This window comes from Perognathus longimembris, chromosome 3 (genome assembly GCF_023159225.1).
Source record: "Perognathus longimembris pacificus isolate PPM17 chromosome 3, ASM2315922v1, whole genome shotgun sequence".
Classification (NCBI taxonomy): domain Eukaryota; kingdom Metazoa; phylum Chordata; class Mammalia; order Rodentia; family Heteromyidae; genus Perognathus; species Perognathus longimembris.
Window position 1 is genome coordinate 45,707,047 of NC_063163.1, and position 18,569 is coordinate 45,725,615.

Sequence of the window (18,569 nt, forward strand, 5' to 3'; positions counted from 1 at the left end):
TCCAGATTGCTGCTGCTGCCCAGGGAAGAGGGGCAGCTTTTGCATGCAAAGGCACCTAAGCGCACACACAGATGTGTACAAATGAAAATACACCGCACAGGTGTACATACATACAGGCATCCTCACACGTCTCACCCATCTCGCACAAGCCAGCGAGCCACGAGGGCGCGCGCCTGCATCCATGCACACGCGCACCCCCGTGTACCCCGCCGCCGCCGCTGAGGCACACCGGCGCGTGCACGCCGGCAGCCAAGTGCACACGCACACCCCCGTGCACACCCCTGGAACGGCGAGGGGCGCGGCCAGGAGAGGGCGCGGCGCAGCTTGGCGAAGGGGGCCGGCCGCGAGCGCCCGAGTTGTTTGCGGGATCCGCGGCCGCGAGGCGCGGGGCGGGAACCAGGCGGGCTGGAACTCGAGCCGGCCAGGGCCGGGCCGGGCCAGGCCGGGCAGGGGCGGCCCGGAGGGAGCAGAGCGCGGTCGAGACGCGCGCCATGGACCCGAAAGCGGGCGGCGGTGGCGAGGAGGACGACTGCGTGGACTCGGGAGCCGAGACCGGAGGGTGAGGCGCGGGGCCCGGCCACGCGGGGACGAGCGACGGGCGGGGACACACTCCGAGTCCTAAAGCAGAGCCTCTTGGGGGAGGATCGGGTGCTGGGGACTCCCCGATGCTCGGGGGGCGGCTCCCTCCCGGCCAGTCTCGGAGCACATCCCGGTAGACTTAGGCTAAAGATGAGGGGGGTGGGAGGGGGAGTGCCCACCTCGCGAGGAGGAAGGCGAGGAAGGCGAGGGACCCGGGGTTCCGTGTGGTCCCACCCGGCTCCTGTTGTCCTCTGTCCTCGCGCGAGTGCCAGGCCCAGGCCGTGCCCCTCGGTACCACCCCGAAACTAGAGATGCTCTTGCACCTGCCCGGGCCTCTCCCCTGGTCTCACCGGGGGAGGGGGGGGGCTGGAGCTCTGCCCGGGCGGTGAGAGCGGGCCCCAGGGCGGCACGCCCACGCCCAGGAGTCTGTGGAAGTCGGAGAAGTGGGCATCTGCCACTTTCCGGCCTGGTTAGGGCACTTGATCCACGCTGTTGAGCCCTCTTCGCTCCCGGGCCACCTCCCTCCCAACTTCCCGGCCTCTCGCGCTCACCTGTCCGGCCCCGAACCGCCTCCCATGGGTAGCTGCGGGGCGGAGCCCGGGCTGCGATGTGGCCCCGGCTTGGTTAAAGAGGTTTAAATGCCCGTTGCGCTTCGGTAGACTTAAACAATTAGCTCAAACCTATGGAGACTAATTAGCCCTCTTCCAACAACACGGTTTTCCTGAGTGGGACAAAAGACCGAGTGTCCTGTCAGAGATGAATGTCCTCGCGTCCGCTTCCACCCAGCCCCTATCGCTAAAGGATTTTCCGGTGCCGAATCAGCGCCTCTTCCAGGATGCCTGCTGTCCCGGAGGAAAGGGTGGCTTTTCCTATCTAACCCTGCAGGAGAAGCAGCAGCTGCCCAGGACGCAGAAAGCCCCATTCTTGGAAGGCTCCGGAGGTTTGAAGCTAATCTCTGGGTTTGGCTACCTTGTGAGGGGCAGGAAGACAGACCAGGCCCAGAATAGACCCAGGGTTCTGACCCGACCTGCAGAAAGACAGCTTGCAGCTCTTCTTGCCTCCCAAACTGGCAGCCATCACAACCACCCCATATCTGACACTTCCTATTCACCCCTCAGTGATTTTCTCTGGTCTCCAAATTTTTGATTATTCAGGATGGGGTTACTTAGTACTGTGGATTTATTTTTCTTTCTTTTGCTTTTTACACACTTTATATATGTGACACTTAATCAACTTTATTTATGGTATGGTGTTGAGGATAGAACCCAGGGTGCTCTGCATACCAAACAAAAACCTACACAACTGAGCTACATACACCTCCAGCATTTATGAACTTTAATGGAAGAACTTTGGTTTCCCCTCTCCGCTCCTTTCAGTCAGCTGGACCATGAACAGAACCAGCAAAGCCAACTTAACCAATTTTTTTTTTTTAGCTAAATAGTGTTCACTAGTCCATTCATTTTCCATTTGAAGAGCTCCCCTAAAACTGGGCATTTCAAGGGCTCTGCCTTGAAGAAGGGAGGGGAAGCCCTGATCTCCATGATGACATCACCCCCAGGCAACCAGACATCAGGGTGACAGCTGCCAGGGCTGAGATGGAGGGGGGGGGGGGATGGTCATTGAGCATGCTGTACCACAGCTTGTCTGCTGAGGGTCCCTACAATGTGTAGCTTTGATAGGAGTTGTGTGAAGATAATTACATCACTAGCACTCATAAGCCAAAAATAGAGGTTAAATGGCATGCATTTAAATAAAAGTTGCAATGCATGCTCATTACATCTTTCAAGTTTGAGTTTTCAGAAAAGCTGTTCAACATTTGTTCACTCTTCTGGAGCTTTCCCTGCCCTCCTTCCTCTATTCCACTTTGTGGGGGGATGGGCACTGGGGTTTGAACTCAGGGCCTCAAGCTCTTGCTAAGTGTTTGCTAATGGCCGGCACTCTACCACTTGAACCATGCCTCTATGTCCTGCTTTTTGCTGGACAATTGGGGTTAAGAGTCTCGTGGATTTGTCTTCCTGGACTGGCTCTGAACCTCAATTTTCAGATCTTAGCCTCCTGAGTGACTAGGTGTGAACCACCAGCGCTCAGCTTCTATTCCACATTTCTTATGTCATTGTGTGGAAGTTGAACATAAAGCACATAGAACACACTCAGTGAATGTTTGTTACTATTGTTATTATTATTATTATTATTATTATTTTGTGCAGGTCCTAGGGCTCGAAATCAGGGCCTAGGCATTGTCATATTGAGCTTTGTGCTCGAGACCAGCACTCTACCACTTGAGCTCTAATTCTAGCATTTGGGGTAGCTAATTAGAGGTAAGAATCTCACAGAATTTCCTGCCCATGCTGGCTTTGAATCATAATCCTCAGATCTCAACCCCTTGAATAGCTAGGATTCTGAGGCACTGGTACCAGCTGTTCTCATTTTTAAAGCATAAGTCTGATCATGTCTCTCTCCCATGCAAACTTTTATGATTTTTATGCACAAGAATTTAATGTGACCTGTGGATTCCCTCTTTTTCTCTGTAGCTATTTCGCCACAAATGCTTCTTTGCCCCCTGCGCCTGGACACATCTGGCAGGTTTTGCTGCCACTCTCTCTACCAGCTCTGCCCTTTCTACCTGGCACGCCTGTCTGCCTGGTGAAGCTAGCCTTCCTCCAAGGTCCAGTTCAAGTGATATATCCACTCACTGAAACAGTTGTATTTCCTTTAGGGTCCATGGATTCTTTGGGGGGAATTTTTACAACTAGAGAGTATAGTTCCTGTTGGAATCTCAGTGTAGCAGCCTGCCGTGCCTTCCAAATCAGAGTATGCAATATTTCATTTGCAGCAGTTATCTGAGGTCTGGAGAGAGATCCAAAGAAAGCCACTGAGTCGGCAGATGGTAGGACTTTGTCAGGAGCTCAGTGAGGAGGTCTGAGCGGTAGCTTTGCCTTTAGAACTAGCTACCTCATCAAGCTACCTGAAGCCCTGGGAGAGATGAAATCAGTAGAACATCCTAGTGAGCATTTTGCATTTAGGATGTGCCATGCTGTCTACCGTTTCCTTGGCTCATTGACATACACAGCCTTGAGAAAGCATCACGTTTAAATGTCAAGTCAAGGAAAATGGTTAAGAAGCCTAAGAGAGAGGAAGTGTCAGGAGAAAAGAAAGATCAGCTGTGCAACTGAGAAGCTGAGATGAGGAACATGAAATGTATTTTTTTCCTTCCTTTTTTTTTTTTTGCTTGTTTTATACTGGAGTTTGAATTCAAGTACATTTCATTTGATTCACGAGCACTCTACCTCTTGAGCCATAGTACCAGTCCTTTAATTTACATTTGCAGTTTATTTTTCAGATAGAGTTTCTCACTTTTTCACAGGCTAGCCTCGTGCCATAATCTTCCTATCTCTGCCTTTTGTATAGCCAGGGTTACCGGAGTGTACCACCATATTCTGCTTGCTTGTTAAATTCTTGCTATGAAATGCCAGTTTAGTACTGGAGACAATGAAATATATGTCAGTGGGGTGGCAGAGGCTGAAGGTAGGTTAGAATGGCTCCAGAAGGGAGTAAAAGATGAAGAAGTAACAGACTTATTTGCCTGGAAAAGAAAAGAGCCCAGAAAGACACTAGTCAGAGAAGAGAATGAAGTGGGGGAAGAATTTCTTCAATATAGGCTTCAATTGGACAATCCTATGGGAAAGGAATAGGGGCCAGGAGCTGGTGGCCCATGTGCACCTGCCATCAATCCTAGCTACTTGGGAGGCAGAGATTGGGAGGATTGTCATTTGAGGTCAAGACAGGCAAAAAAAGAAAGTCTCAGAGACCTCCTTTTAACCCAAAGCTGGACATAGTGTCACTCGTGTGTAATCCCACTACAGGGAAATGCTGGAATCCTAGGATAAATAGGAGAATCATGGCTCTAGGAGCAAGACCCTATTTCAAAAATAACCAGAGAAAAAGGACCTGGAGATGTGTCTCAAGCATTTGAACATCTGCCTGGCAAGTGCAAAGCCCTGTGTTCAAACCCCAGAACACACATGGCAAAAAAAAAAAAAAAAAAAGGAGAAAGAGGCATGACAGATGACCTGTATAGTATCAACTTTTGGAAAAGATGGAGCTGGTGATTACCTGTGGGTTATGGAGGCAGAAATCTGTCTGCCTTGCTAATTATTTTCCTATAGTATGTTCAACATCTCAGATTAGGCAGAGAGAACCAGGAAGAGGGGAGTGGCTGAGGGGACCATTGTAAACCAAACAGGAACATAGGCTGATTGCCAATCCTGTTCTCTGTCAGATGCATGAGGCAGTTCTGAAGAAGTTTGTGGGTCTCACTATCAGTGGGCAGGATGTGCTGGTCACCTAGAAAGTTACATTATTAGAGCTAGCCAGCCTGCCTGCATTCAGGTTCTGGTTGTTCTGCTTAGGAACTGTGAGCTGATTACTGCACCTCTCTCTGGCCTCAGTATCCCCCTCTGTGGTAGAAATGATGATAGTACCTCTCTCAGAGAGTCATTGTGAGGATTTGGTGTGTGTTTACAGCTCCTAGAACAGTGTCTGGAATAATAAACTTTCTGTCCTTTATGATTTATCATTGTACCTTTAGTCTTGTTAGAAAGAGCACTGAGCATGATAACCGGAGTTTTATGTAATACAAATGGGGACCTCAATCTCATGTGTTCATTATATTCATCCTGGTAGATGCCTTAAACAATTGGCTCAACATTCAGATTGCATACTACACCACAGGGTAAGCCGTATATTATACTCATTATTATGTTATGGATAGGAAAAACACTCACTGGGCACATGGCTCCTTAGTGGTCTGAATTGAAGCCTCAATCTCTAGCGCGTATCCCACCCAGTGGCTTTCCCTCTGACCCCACGCCCAGGACAAAGCTGTTTGTTATGTACTCATTACCCTTTGCTGTTATTCTATGCCAGTACTGGGGCTTGAACTTGGGTTTTGGTCTCTTGTTTTTTGGTTTTCTCAAGGCTAGTGCTCTACCATTGAGTCTTGGAGCTACACCTCTATTTCAGGCTTTTTTGCTAGCTAATTGGAGATAAGAGTCTCTTGGATTTGTCTGCCCAGGCAGACAATGAACTGTGATCCTCAGTCTGCTCAGTTGCTAGGATCTCAACTGTGAGCCACCAGCTCTCAACTTAATTATCTTTTGTTTTCTGTTTAGGCATTTATTTTGCTTGAAATGCTGTCTTTGCTATATCACCACCTGAGGCAGGCTGAGACTAAGAACCAGGGAGTGTTGTATCATTGAAACTACCATTTTCCCAGTCTACTGAAGGCAAGCTTCCTGCTTTTCTGTGCTTTCAGATGGAAGAAGCCAGAGTAAGAGGCTGCCAGTGGTGAACTAGCTTAAGAAACAGAACTCCTTAATAGAGGGCTAGCAAGTCCTTGTCAATCCAAACAAAAACCAAGACCTTGCAATGCCTGCTTCAGGAGTGGCTCTCCAAGATTTGGCTTCTCAGTCACATTTTCCCATATGACCAAACATGGTGGAGTAAATTCCATCAGTGCCTCAGCCTGCATTCATGGACTGTTTCCTGTGTCAACTGTCACAGAGCTTCCAACCCACAGTGGGGTCACACTATGTCTTGTGTGTTTGGGTGGCCCTAATCAGTACTTCGCTGTGGTTTCAAAGAGGAAAAAAAACCTATGGGCTGAGAGTTTAAGCTAAGGGATGAGAGAGAAAAGGAAGAATGAATTTTAAAGGGATAGTTTTGTAAAATTGAAAAAGAAAGTGCTAGTCAGATGCTGGGGGCTCATGCTGTAATTCTAGCTACTCCAAGTCAGCCCAGGCAGACAGTCTGTGAAACTCTTTATCTCCAATTAACCACCAGAAAACTGGAAGTGGCACTGTGGTAGAGTAACAGGACGATGCCTAGGCCCCAAGTTCAAGCCTCACAAGTGACAACAAAAAAAGGAAAGAAAAAAGGGAGGGGAAGGGAAGTCTTAGAAGCTAAAATGATTAACTGGCACTGTAATCAGTTCATGTTCAATGTGGAGCCAGTGTACCCTGAATTCCCAGAGATAAAAGGTCAGGTCTGATCAGAAACATTGACATCAATTTGACAGAAATGCCAAGATCAGTTCTAATGCTTCAGTTCCCAAAAAAGAGAATTTTGAAAGATATATGTGTGCGTATACATATATATATGTATGTATGTATGTATGTATGTATATCGCTAGTCTTGGGGCTTCAACTCAGGGCCTAGTCACTGTCCTTGAGCTTCTTTTGTTCAAGGTTAGCCCTCTACCACTTTGAACCAGAGCACCACTTCTGGCTTTTCATGAATAGTTTTGTTGTTGTTGTTTTGCCCATAAGGGGTTTATTTTGAATTTTTAAGGAAGATGGCATCATAATTATAAAAATTAATTACAGAATTGACAGATTTATACTGTGAATTTTTTAAAATTTTTATTGTCAAGGTGATGTACAGAGAAGTTACAATATTGAGCTATAAAAGTGGCATATTTCTCTTCAGCCTCTGTTACTCCCAGTAATTTTTCTAAAGACAGGAAAGCAGATATAAAGCTGTATGTGCAGATATCTCGTTCCCATGCATTTTGGAGTAGTGAGCAATCAGGAACACTCATGAAGTCCACAAAAGGGAAGTGGTTAAATAAATCGTAGCGTATCACATCATATAAAGCAGTAATTATCGATTTCTGGAGCCACACATTGGGATGGTGTACCATAAAAAGAACAGTTAGGAGTTATATCTCTTGTCATTATAGCAACTGTGTGCAAATTACATAAACTCAAGACCAGATGCTAGGGACAATGTGTGGTTTTAAGTGACTCATCTTTCTGTTGGAGTTCTGTCTCTGTGGCAAACAAGTTTGGAGGCTGGGCTGCAGGGCTGGCCAGAGATGTCAGTCACCAAGAGCGGGGTTGTGTTTTAACTAGCGGGCTTGAGTTTCATCCAGAGGGACACATAATCAGATTTGTGCTTTGTAAAGATTGGCTGCTGAATGGAGAAGGAATTGAAAGGAGACTTGGAGTGACTTTTTGAAGACTGATCATTTGGAAGGACCAACACAGGCAATGCCTTTAATCTCGAAAGGTTTAGGAGGTTTGGACAGGAGAGAGGAGGGGTAGAGGGGAACTGGTGGAAAAGCATAAGTTATGTTAGCGCCTACCCTAAAATACTACATTGCACTTCAAGATTCTTAAACTGTGTTTCCAGTGTAAATCTCATTCTGCATACATATCCATCTTATGCAGAGCTTTCAAATGCCTGCATGTGTGAATCCATCTGCTTCTGGTAGGATCTGGAAAGTCCTAGCTGAAAAGACTGACACATTTTTAACATAAGAGAAATAGTAACATTACACATTCTTATTGTATGTTTTATTTGGATGGTCGGGTAATCTCTTGAAAGTCTGGCCATTTTAAGATGATCATATTGTCATGGAATCATGTTGCTGTTACATTCACGGCAGTGGATGTTTGTTGGGCATTTATATAGTTACATTTCTAAGTGTTGAACCAAAGTTTAGTTATGCTTGGTCTGGTTCCAGAACGAATTTAATGTGCCAGGGCTGGGCTTCAGAATGTTACTGATGCTTGATGCTTTCTGCTCTGCCAGCTGGCGGGGGCGCTATTCCCTGGCCAGCCCACCCTACTTTCTAGCTCATTCCTGGCTGCCCATCCTGTGTACTGAGTGCAAACCCTTACCATCCCTCACCTCCTGGTCCTTTCAAATGGCACTGCTTTTGCTTCCCAGTTAGTAAAAATAAACATTGAAGTAGATAGATGGAAATGCAGCTTCTAGTCTATAAAAGGATATGCAAAGGGATAGAGTGATTGTTTCTCTTCCCTTTTAAAATTCAAGACTTCTATGGCTACTAACATATCTCATTTAAGAAAATGAAAACCGCCTGCTAGTTTTCTTCCATTTTGTTTGTCTACCAGTACATCAAAGTATCATTTGCTCTGTGTGCTATAGGTTGTTTTAGCTAGTATGAGACAAACTTCTTGTGGGGCTTTTGTTGTTGTTTGTTTGTTTTGTTTAGTTTTGTTTTGAATGTACTTTTTAAAATGTGGTAAGGAGCTCAATGGAGTGAAAATTGGATGATTTCAGAAAAGCAACTTGAGACTACGAAGTGTATATCTATAAAAATTAAACGTAATTAAGCAGTTTATTTGCATAACTGCATTCCCTAACTACCAGAGCAGAATGAATCCCTACATGCCTAAGTGATTAATTTCCTACTGAGAATGACTTTGGAGACCAAGGGAGAGAAAATAAATCACTTCTACACCAAACTCTGCCAGAGGGGAAGTCTTAACGGCCAGGCTCAGAGGGCAGGAAGCTAGCAGAGATTAAGCCGGCCAGGTCCTTGGCCCAGAGTACCAGAGCAGCTGAGGGCCAACAGCTGACTTCAGCCTAAAATCCACATGGGGTCATTTCACTGGAGCCCTGCCCAAGTTGCCTCCTGGGCCCATCACATCTCACATCTTGTTACTCTTAAGCTCAGCAGGATTTCTTCATAGTGCAAAGGAAGCAGCTGATGCCTTTGGGTCTCCTGCTGGTCAGCCACACCTGAAATGTGGATGCATTGAGGGTCCCAGGGTCACCATCCCCCTGCAAGTTGGGGTCCTCAGCTGTATCATCAGGAAACTTTCTCCAAATGCCCTGTGAAACTTGAACGATTCTCATTGGCATGAGTTTTACCTTTTGGGGAGTCAAGATGTTGCTGAATTCTTGGTCTTTTCTCCTCAGAAAAGTGAATAACTAGTGAACATTCACTCAGCATGTTTAGATGGTTTTCCAAATCCCCAGGAGGGATTCACAGACCCACAGGAAGGACATCCATTCTACAAGGCCTTTGACATATTGCTGTTCCAATGCTAACAAAAGTCTTCCTTTGCATAAAATGAGCTTCAACACTATAGTTGTTTTGTTGGTACTATTTCTTTATGAGTTAAATGCAACTCACCACTTACTAAAGTTAAAGCTTGACTGAAGCATTTGAATAAAGAAAAAAATGATATATAATCCTTCTGACACTGCCATCTTCTGTTTCAGGTCCGACTACAGCCACTTGTCCTCTACCAGCAGTAAGTACCTTTCAAATGTCCTTCCATGTTGGCTTCGGTTCCTCTAGGGGTCAGTTTTGGGAGGCCATCTTTGTAGCACATGCTTTAATAGTCAGTAGAAATCACCAAAGGGGTTCTTGCCTGCTGAAGGGTATGATACAGGTAGCTCTACAGGGTAGAATCTGATTGTACTTTTATTTCTGTGCCAGACACATCACTATTTTCCTGGTAAGATTCAGCCTCAAGGATATGCCCCGAGCTTTATCAGCTACTTGCAGATGCTTCTAGATGCACCTTCAGGAACCCCATGAGCTCATTCACAGAACAATGCCTGTGCAATCCCTGCTGCCTGCAGACTAACAGAGAGCTGGGTGCCCAGTTCTTGCCATGGTGGTGTTGCTCCAACTTACCAAATGGCAAGTTTCTTTCTTCAACTCTTGCTTTTACAGGCAAATATTATTCTTCCCTCTGTGGAGGGAATATCCATTTCCAACCAAACCCCTCAAAAATGTATATTTAACAGTCCAAGCTAAGGTGTGATTGGTCAGTGTACCTAAAGCTAGATAAAAGGAATGGTAGGCATTTTTGTCAGTCCATTTTTCTGTAGTTCAACTCCTGGCTTCTAAAGGATCACTCTATATGTTAAAAAGATAATTAGGACTTTGCTTTTGGAGACATTTTGAACACAAAAGGTGCTTATGTTTATTATTAAAATACAAGTAAATGGTATGAGGGACAAGGTAACAAACTGTACAAGAAATGTATCCAGTGCCTAACGTATGAAACTGTAACCTTTCTGTACATCAGTTTGATAATAAAAATTTGAAAAAAAAAGTAAAAGCAAAAAAAATACAAGTAAATGTATTTCTGAGCAATGATAACACTTGTGTAGACAAAAATGTATGGTGGTTCAAATCATGACATCAAGACACCAAGCCATTCAGATTGATTGAATACATTTTACAGTTTAAAATTTTTTGTCTTATAATAAGAGTCTTAATTTTCTTGTGTTAGTTAATACTGGTCTCTCCTGCCCTATCTCACTATCCTGTTAAATTCTCAATTCTAAATAGTTCCCAAAAGGAGAGATACTTAATTGGATTATTCTATTTATTGGTGTTCCGGCTTGATTTTCCTTGGCAATAAGATACTGCGAGGGAAGCTGTGTATCTAGGATTGTAATTTAGTGTCCCATTATATTTAGTTATTAGTTTGACTGCGCTGAGCAATTTCTGATCCTCTCAGCCAACTGGAGGCCCAGCATTGCCCTCTTCATTATTAGGAACCATTAGCAATAGTGAGGGGAGAGCTCCCATAGCTTGCTCTTCTTCCCTGAGGCTGATGCAGTTGGCAAACCAGAGTGAGCCTCTTGAACTTCCTCTCTCCGGGCCTCCATTTTCATTTCACTCAGCATGGCCCAGAGGCTACATTCCTTCAAGAATGATTTTTTTTTTCCCTAAAATACTTGCCTGATGTCTTTGCTCAATTTGTAGCTCTCAAATCAGTCCTCTGGGTCAAAACAAAGCACCTCTCCAGGCAGCAAAACTGGTAATTTGGTTTGGGATGTTTTCCTTTCTGTTCTTTTAATTGCAGCCTCTTAGTTGGAATGTCTCTCAGCTTGATTGATGCTGTGTTAGTACTCTAGTTTTCACTTGAAGTATTCAGTGGTTGTAGCTCCTGAAATTTATTCCTACTCTTCAATGATGGGCCCTCTTGATGACCATGTAGTGTGTGTGCACGTGTGCATGTGTGTGTGCATGTGTTCATGTGTGTGTGCATATTTGCAGTTGAGAAATATGTTTGGCTACAAATAATGATTAAACAAAATGTTTTTTTTAATGATAGAAGTAAAAAAAGGAAAAAGGCTTAAGGAAGGAGTTTAAGTCTTGATGTACAAGCTCCTCCAGTTATTCTACTGTTCCAGTCTCAGCTTAGGGCTTCTACATCAGTAAGCAAGAAAAAGGGAGGTGAGAGCTAAATGTTTATTTATTTATCTTGGGTGGCAAGGGGCTTGAACTCGGGGCTTTATACTTGCTAAACTGTTACAATACTACTGAGACACACCTCTAGCCTTACTTTTCACTAATTATTTTTAGGACAGGGTCTTGCTTCTCACTCGGCATGTACCTGAGATAGTCTACCTACTTTAGGTTTCCTGTTGTCAGTTACTAGGCTCACAGGCACTTGGCACCATGACCAACTTCCCTTTGTGAAGACAAAATCTTGGGGCCTCTTCTCTCTCGGCCTCCTTCATAGCTTGGGATGACAGTGCATTACTGCACACACCTGTGGCATAAGGAGTTTCACAAACTTTTTTGTCCAAGGTGTTCTTGAACCATGATCCTCCCATTCTCAGCCTTTCAAGTAGCTTAGATTACAAGCCCAACTGAAATAACCACTTTTTAAAGATTTTCTCAAAGATGTTATCCAATTACTTCTTTCATCCATTTGGGCCAGATCTTGGATCTGTTTCTCCCTATTTATAGAGGTCTGGACAATGTTGCTTTCTTTGACTACCTATAGAGGTCCTTTGAGCAGGCAGGGAGAGATAATAGAGTGTATTTTCTGAAAAAAAAAAAAAAAGAAAAAAATGTCTAGTCTGAAGCTGTGCATACTTGTGTGTGTGTGTGTGTGTGTGTGTGTGTGTGTGAGCACGCGCCCCTGCATGTGCATGTACACATGCACGTGTGCCATTACTGGGTCTTGAACTCTAGGCCTCAAGCTCTGTCTTGGCTTTTTGCTCAAAGCTGATTCTACAGTTTGAGCCACACCTTTACTTCAGGTTGTTTTTTTCTGGTTAATCAGAGGTAAAAGTCTTAAGACTTTTCTGCTCAGGCTGGCTTAATCCCCAGATCTTTGCCTGCTAAGTAGCTAGGATTGTGGGTGTGAGTCACCAGTGCCCACTGTGACGTATTTGAAACATGATTTTGATCACACTGTGACAAGTAAAAGTATACTCCAAGTAGTTTATTCAAATCACATTCCCCATGAACTAGCTAATGGTACTGGGTCTGAACAGAGAGAAAGGTGTAGATGTGTTACTTGTCCTGATGGGCTCAGTGGCCGAATTACTTTCCTTGTCACAGGGACTGCGTACAGTGCCATCTATGGCGCCAGCATGGTGGAGAGCCTCAGCTGTGGGGATCCAGACCCCACAGACCTCTCACCTGTGACTCCCTGTAGTTTGTCCCCCAAGGGACAACCATAACACTCTCAATAAACCTCAGTTTCCTCCTCTGAGGATGAGGCACTTTAATAGGATAGCCGTTAATGACCTTTGATGGGAATGTTTGAGAAACTCTTCTATAAGGAAAAAGAGGAAGAAGGGAGAAGGGAGGATCCTATGCCTTTCTCTTTACTCCCCTTAGACCAGATTGAAAGTCTAGAGGACTGGATTCCTCTTTGTGGCTCTGGTGTTAATCCCAAAGCAAGAACTGTTCAGAATGCAATTGAGTTTCTGCACTGGGAGTTTCTACCTGGCAGTTGGAGATGGTGAGAGGCTGGGATGAGAGGTGGTGTCTGCTTTGATATCCCTCCACTCAGAGAAATAGCTGGCCTGGTGCTGGGGAGGGTTTGAAGATAGCTGAGTGGTGTCCTTTGGATTTTGACCTCAAAGATCTTGGAATTGTATTTCCACTGACTGTACTGTGTCGCTCTCCAACTCCAGTGGCGGTAGGTAGCTGAGGGACATCTTTGATGGATAGTGTGGTTTGGTCTGGGTGGATTTTTTTTTCCCAGTGCACCTGGTTCACTGACTTTTGGATATGGTCAGGGAAGGCAAGCTTTGCCTTCTAAAGAGCTCAGCATATTGTGGCCCTTGGGATCTCACTCAAAAAGTCACTGATGTTTCCTAGGGAAAATGAGTTTCATTCATGCTCTCAAAATTTCAGGTTGTCTTTCCAGAAATCTAGTGAGAAGGACATCAATCCACCATGCATAGCTTATGCTCTTAAGTAATTTGATGAGAAAGGAACAGTTTTATAAACCACATAAGAGAAAAATAATAATTATGCTGGGGGGTGGGGGAATCGAATGTGCACGTAATGCTAATGAAATTCCCAGCCTATGTGATTGAGTATTTCTATTCAAATACAAATTATAATCACACTTGGAGTTACTTTTTAGGAGATGCTGGAAGCATAACAGTTCTATTTTAGGAACATGTGACACATCTTAAAGATATTTAGCCCAAGAATAATGCCAGTAAGGAGTAATCAAAATTGTTCTCTCCACTGAGGCAGTTCACATGACCCTTCTAATTTACATCATAAAACTGTTCCACCTCAAAATTCAGGATTGTGATAAACTCTTTTCTGGTATCTTGCACAATGCCAGTAACAACAGGTTGCCTAGTAGGTTTATGTCTCTTCCCTTCATGCTTCTTCCAGGACAAGTGACCAGAGATGGCAGAAGGGACCCATAGGGTATCTCCCAACTCCCAGAGTGTGCCCTGACACATTGTTCTGTGCCTGCAGACATTAGGGATGAATGGCCCTGACTCTGCTCATCTCATGCTGAACAGAACACTTGGCACACAGTCTAAAATATTGTCTCTGCATTTGTTCTTCAACCTACTTGGATCTTAGATTCTTTTTGCCTCTGTTTTTCCTTAGCTTTCCACCCCCCCCGCCCCCAATGTCTTGCTTTGTTTGTCCTTCTAGTGACTCAGGTGGCTTGGCTGTTCACTGTGGCCCAGTGTTCCCACAGACTATAGGTCTAATGGAGTTATGTTCGTTGGCTTCTCAGTGGCCATGTCTGTGACTTTCCCTAAGGTCAACCCAGTAGGCCTATGTGTCTGAGAAAATGTCTAGACCTATGCACGGACTCTCATTGGAGGTAGAGGGGCAAGTGGATCACAAGCACTTTCAAATAACAAAATCTAGGCATCCTAGCTGATTACAAGGCTGTGTCTCAGGTCTATAGCCACCCCAGGGCTTTCCAGGCTCTTTGGCTAGGCCTAGAAAGACATTACACCCCTTCCCAAGGATGTCTTTCTTTATGTCTTTCCACCTAAATTCTATTCTCTCTCTTTAGTTTTTCAGCAGTTTCAAGTCTTCTCTGCAACTCCAGGACATCAAAGCATCATGTTTTGTTTTTGGAATTGGCCACATTTGTGTAACCCTTCACATGTTGAAGAGAAAGATGAGATCACTGTGATTTAATTCTGAGCAAGTGAGGGCACTTGGAAAGCAGAGTTCCAAGAAGACATGAATGCATTCTATAGAACTCATCACTGGTAGGGGCTATTTCAACACATGTGTTCAGTGTCTCCACATGTAAGAGCTGTACACACAGACTTGTTATAATGAAGAACTTATTCTTTCTGCCTGTTTTTATTAGAGAAGAAGCTAACATATTGTCAGATTTTGATCCTTTTAGAGCTTTTATTTTTAATTATGTTTCCCCAAAAATGAAGGTTAGTATTTTGGAAGCTACTTCAACCCATCTCTAAGTATTACAGTCGTCATTTTCTTCTTATTTATATGATGCTCCACATCATGATTCTCAGAGTAAATATTCTTTTAGATTAAGATCTAGGCAATACTGAAATCTAGTCACTAATCCTCACTGAGAACAGTCTTAGCCATTATTACATTTTCTGGAGTCTGTGGTTGGCTTAGAGTAGCCATGGCGCAACTTGAAGAAAGACTCAAATGTCACCTGCTCAAACCCCTTGTCTCTCACCCTGCCTGCAGTAAAATCATCAGAAAAAAGTTATCAATGTTTTGTAAATAAGATGCAGCTGTTTCGATAAAGTTGATTGTGGAACCTGAGGATCTCCTTTCAGGCTCACGCTGATTCAATTAACTTCCAGCAGCCTCAGTTTCCAAAAGGACTAATAACATTCCTACTGAGGTTGTCCAATATACTGTTATAACCCACAGCTGACATAAGATGAATCAAAACCTTGTGGAGATGGTAGATTTCTTTCCAAATAGAGTAAAATCATAAGGTTTGGAAATTCTACCCTACCATTCTACAGTCATTCTACCATCTTCCAGTAGATGACACCTAAATAAGAACTGTTTCCATTTTTATTACTTGTCACCCCATGTTCTGGCACTACCATCATGTTTATGTGCAGAACTGTTCTCAGAGGAGGGTTGAGAGTAGGCTAGACGGACTCTGCCTCTGTAGAGAGGACTCTCCCTGAGTGGCTGGGTGCTGGACAAGTATGTCAGCATCAACCCTGGCTTTTTAATTTAATTTAATTTTTTGGTCATGGAGCTTGAACTCAGGACCTGGGTGCTGTCCCTGAGCTCTTTTGTTCAAGGACCTGGCACTCTACTACTCTAAGCCACAGCTTCACTTCTAGTTTTCTGGAGGTTAATTGGAGATAAGAGTTCCATGAACTTTCTTGCTGGGGCTAGTTTGAACTATGATCCTCAGGTCTCAGGTTCTTAAGTTGCTAGGTTTACAGATGTAAGCCACCAGTACCTGGCTCACCCTGTTATTTTAAACATGGAATATGTCTTGGGTTTTCATGACAAGCAGGGGGCAGCATTATTTGTAGGGTCTAGGGAGCTGCAAATGAAATCTCTGAGATGAGCAAAGCAACTGAGCTAAAAGTATTGGTGCATTTAACATGTTATTTGATGGTATGGGGTCTATGTTTTCTCTTCATAGGAGCCTGAAAGGGTAGACAATATTACTATTTGACAGTTGATAAGAAAAAAAAAACACAATAACCAAAGATACACCTCAGGAAATCAGAGGCTAAGGACAATATGCCTCACTGATCTTTCCTGTGATGTTTACAACACTGACATCCATTTCCCAAAAAAATACACTATAATTATTCTGGTTTCAAAAATAAGTTTCAGTTGTAAAACTACAAATACATAGAGGGTGTCCATTTCTACCCAGAATATGGGTGAAAAATGAAATCAGATGTTCTTGACTATATTTTCCCTAAGAAGCTGAAGTGCCACCTCAGAGGCATCTGGTCTACCAGAGTCTACCTGAGAGAGGTAACAGAGGTGAGAAGCTGCCACCACCATCTGCTACTCTTGATGTACTTGGTGTTTTCCTCAACTTTAAAATATTCTTATTGCACAAATAATAATACATGGTCATTATAGCCAGCAACTACAAATTCTCAAACAGATACAGTAAAAACCTAAAATCCTACCATCCAGAAAAACTGTTATTTATCCTTATGTGTCTGCCTCTGTAGATTTTCTCCTAAAGATCTATATTTCTATAGATATATTTACTATTCCCAAAAATGGCATAACATGCATTTTATAGTTAAATTTCTCACTAATCTGTTATAGGCATCTTTCTTTATGAACCAGGAGACTTACTTCTACAGTAGTTTCAGTACATAGTACCTTTTGTATTTCTATACCATATTTTATTTCTCAGTTCCTTGAAGTAGGTCCTATAGTTTTTATTCAGGTTTTCAGTATTATTAACACTATTACCAAGAACATCCTTGCTGTAAGTATTTGTGTACATCTTACATTATTAGAATGAATGCTTTCCAGTGGAATTGCTGGGCTAAAACAATCTTGAAAAGCTTCGCTGATCCCTATGGCCCCACTATAGGAGGTTTCGTGCTACTCTTTCACCAAAGTGGATAAACCTGAAAGGGTTTCATAACATTGCAATTTAATGTAAATAAAAAGATTTACATATATCCTTTTATACATACATACATACATACATACATACATACACGTGTGTATGTGTACACCTACAATGAACAAAATTGTTCTATAAAGTGGGTTGTGAACAGGAAGGTTCTCAAGTCTTGGACACCCTCAAGTTGAAGTCTTTTCTGTTTTTTGTTTTTTTTTGGCCAGTCCTGGGCCTTGGACTCAGGGCCCGAGCACCGTCCCTGGCTTCTTCCCGCTCAAGGCTAGCACTCTGCCACTTGAGCCACAGCGCCGCTTCTGGCCGTTTTCTGTATATGTGGTGCTGGGGAATCGAACCTAGGGCCTCGTGTATCCGAGGCAGGCACTCTTGCCACTAGGCTATATCCCCAGCCCGTCTTTTCTGTTTTTATCATCCAAAAGTGGTATTAACTTCTCTCCCTTCCAATTTAGGGCAGCAATAATGGCCACAACTTTCAGTGCTATGCACAGGCTTTATGGAAAGTATTTCTCACCCCAGTAGACAACTTCCTATCTACTTAGTATCCATATGGCTGGCTTTAATGTCTGATAGGATAATAGGTTGGAAGTATTGGGAGAGTGTTGTGAAAAAAGCCGGGTTATAATCTCTCAGGGCTCCCCAAATTCAGAATTGACTAAGAAAGCTGAGGATTCCATCAATCTCCTCCTCTTTCTCCTTCCTGGACATGTATTAAATCACTTCTATGTACAACACATCAGTTATGGAAGAGAGGGAATGTTCCATCTGTTCTCACTCCTCTTTTATTTTTATCTCACCCTAACATCATCTGACATTATTATTGGCTCGTAAAGGTAGTGAGATTGAGCTGCTCAACCTGTGTTTAGAAGACTAGTTTTCTTTTTATATGACAAGAATACTTCTAAGAAGTTTTTTCCTTTCTCACTGGATGAGAGAAACAAGCTTTTTCTTCAGTTCTATAATTAATTTGTTATTGCCTCAGGCTTGAGGGTATTGAGGGTCACATAACCTGGAGAGAGAAGTCAGAGCTTTCCCAATGAGCTGTCATGCTTTGGGGGACACATTGGCTTGTGTCTCCACAAGCCCCCACTTCTACAATAAACACAAATGTGATTATTGGGCTGATCTGTCCCTATTGTCACTGAAGCAATGAACAACTGGGACTCTTTAAGTGGAGGAGGAGCACAAGGCAGTAAGAAAAGTGTGGGAAAGAAATCTTCTGAATAACTCTGCATTCCAGCCTCCCTGTCATTTGGAACTTGCCACCTTCCTTTGGTATTTTTCTTATCTTCTACGGTGTGAACATCTCCCTTTCTCAATAGATACTAAGTTCCCCAAGGACAA

At 43.7% G+C, this 18,569-nt stretch overlaps 1 protein-coding gene across 1 annotated transcript in view; it reads left to right on the forward strand.

Moving 5' to 3' along the window:
- The first annotated feature begins 417 nt into the window (after positions 1-417).
- Positions 418-18,569, forward strand: part of Fam124a (family with sequence similarity 124 member A) — a 43,435-nt gene continuing 25,283 nt past the window's right edge. Inside the window, exons 1-2 of the mRNA XM_048341431.1 lie at positions 418-559; positions 9,616-9,647. Coding sequence (XP_048197388.1) covers positions 492-559; positions 9,616-9,647 — 100 coding nt within the window. The 5' untranslated portion in view covers positions 418-491. The remainder of the gene's footprint in view (positions 560-9,615; positions 9,648-18,569) is intronic.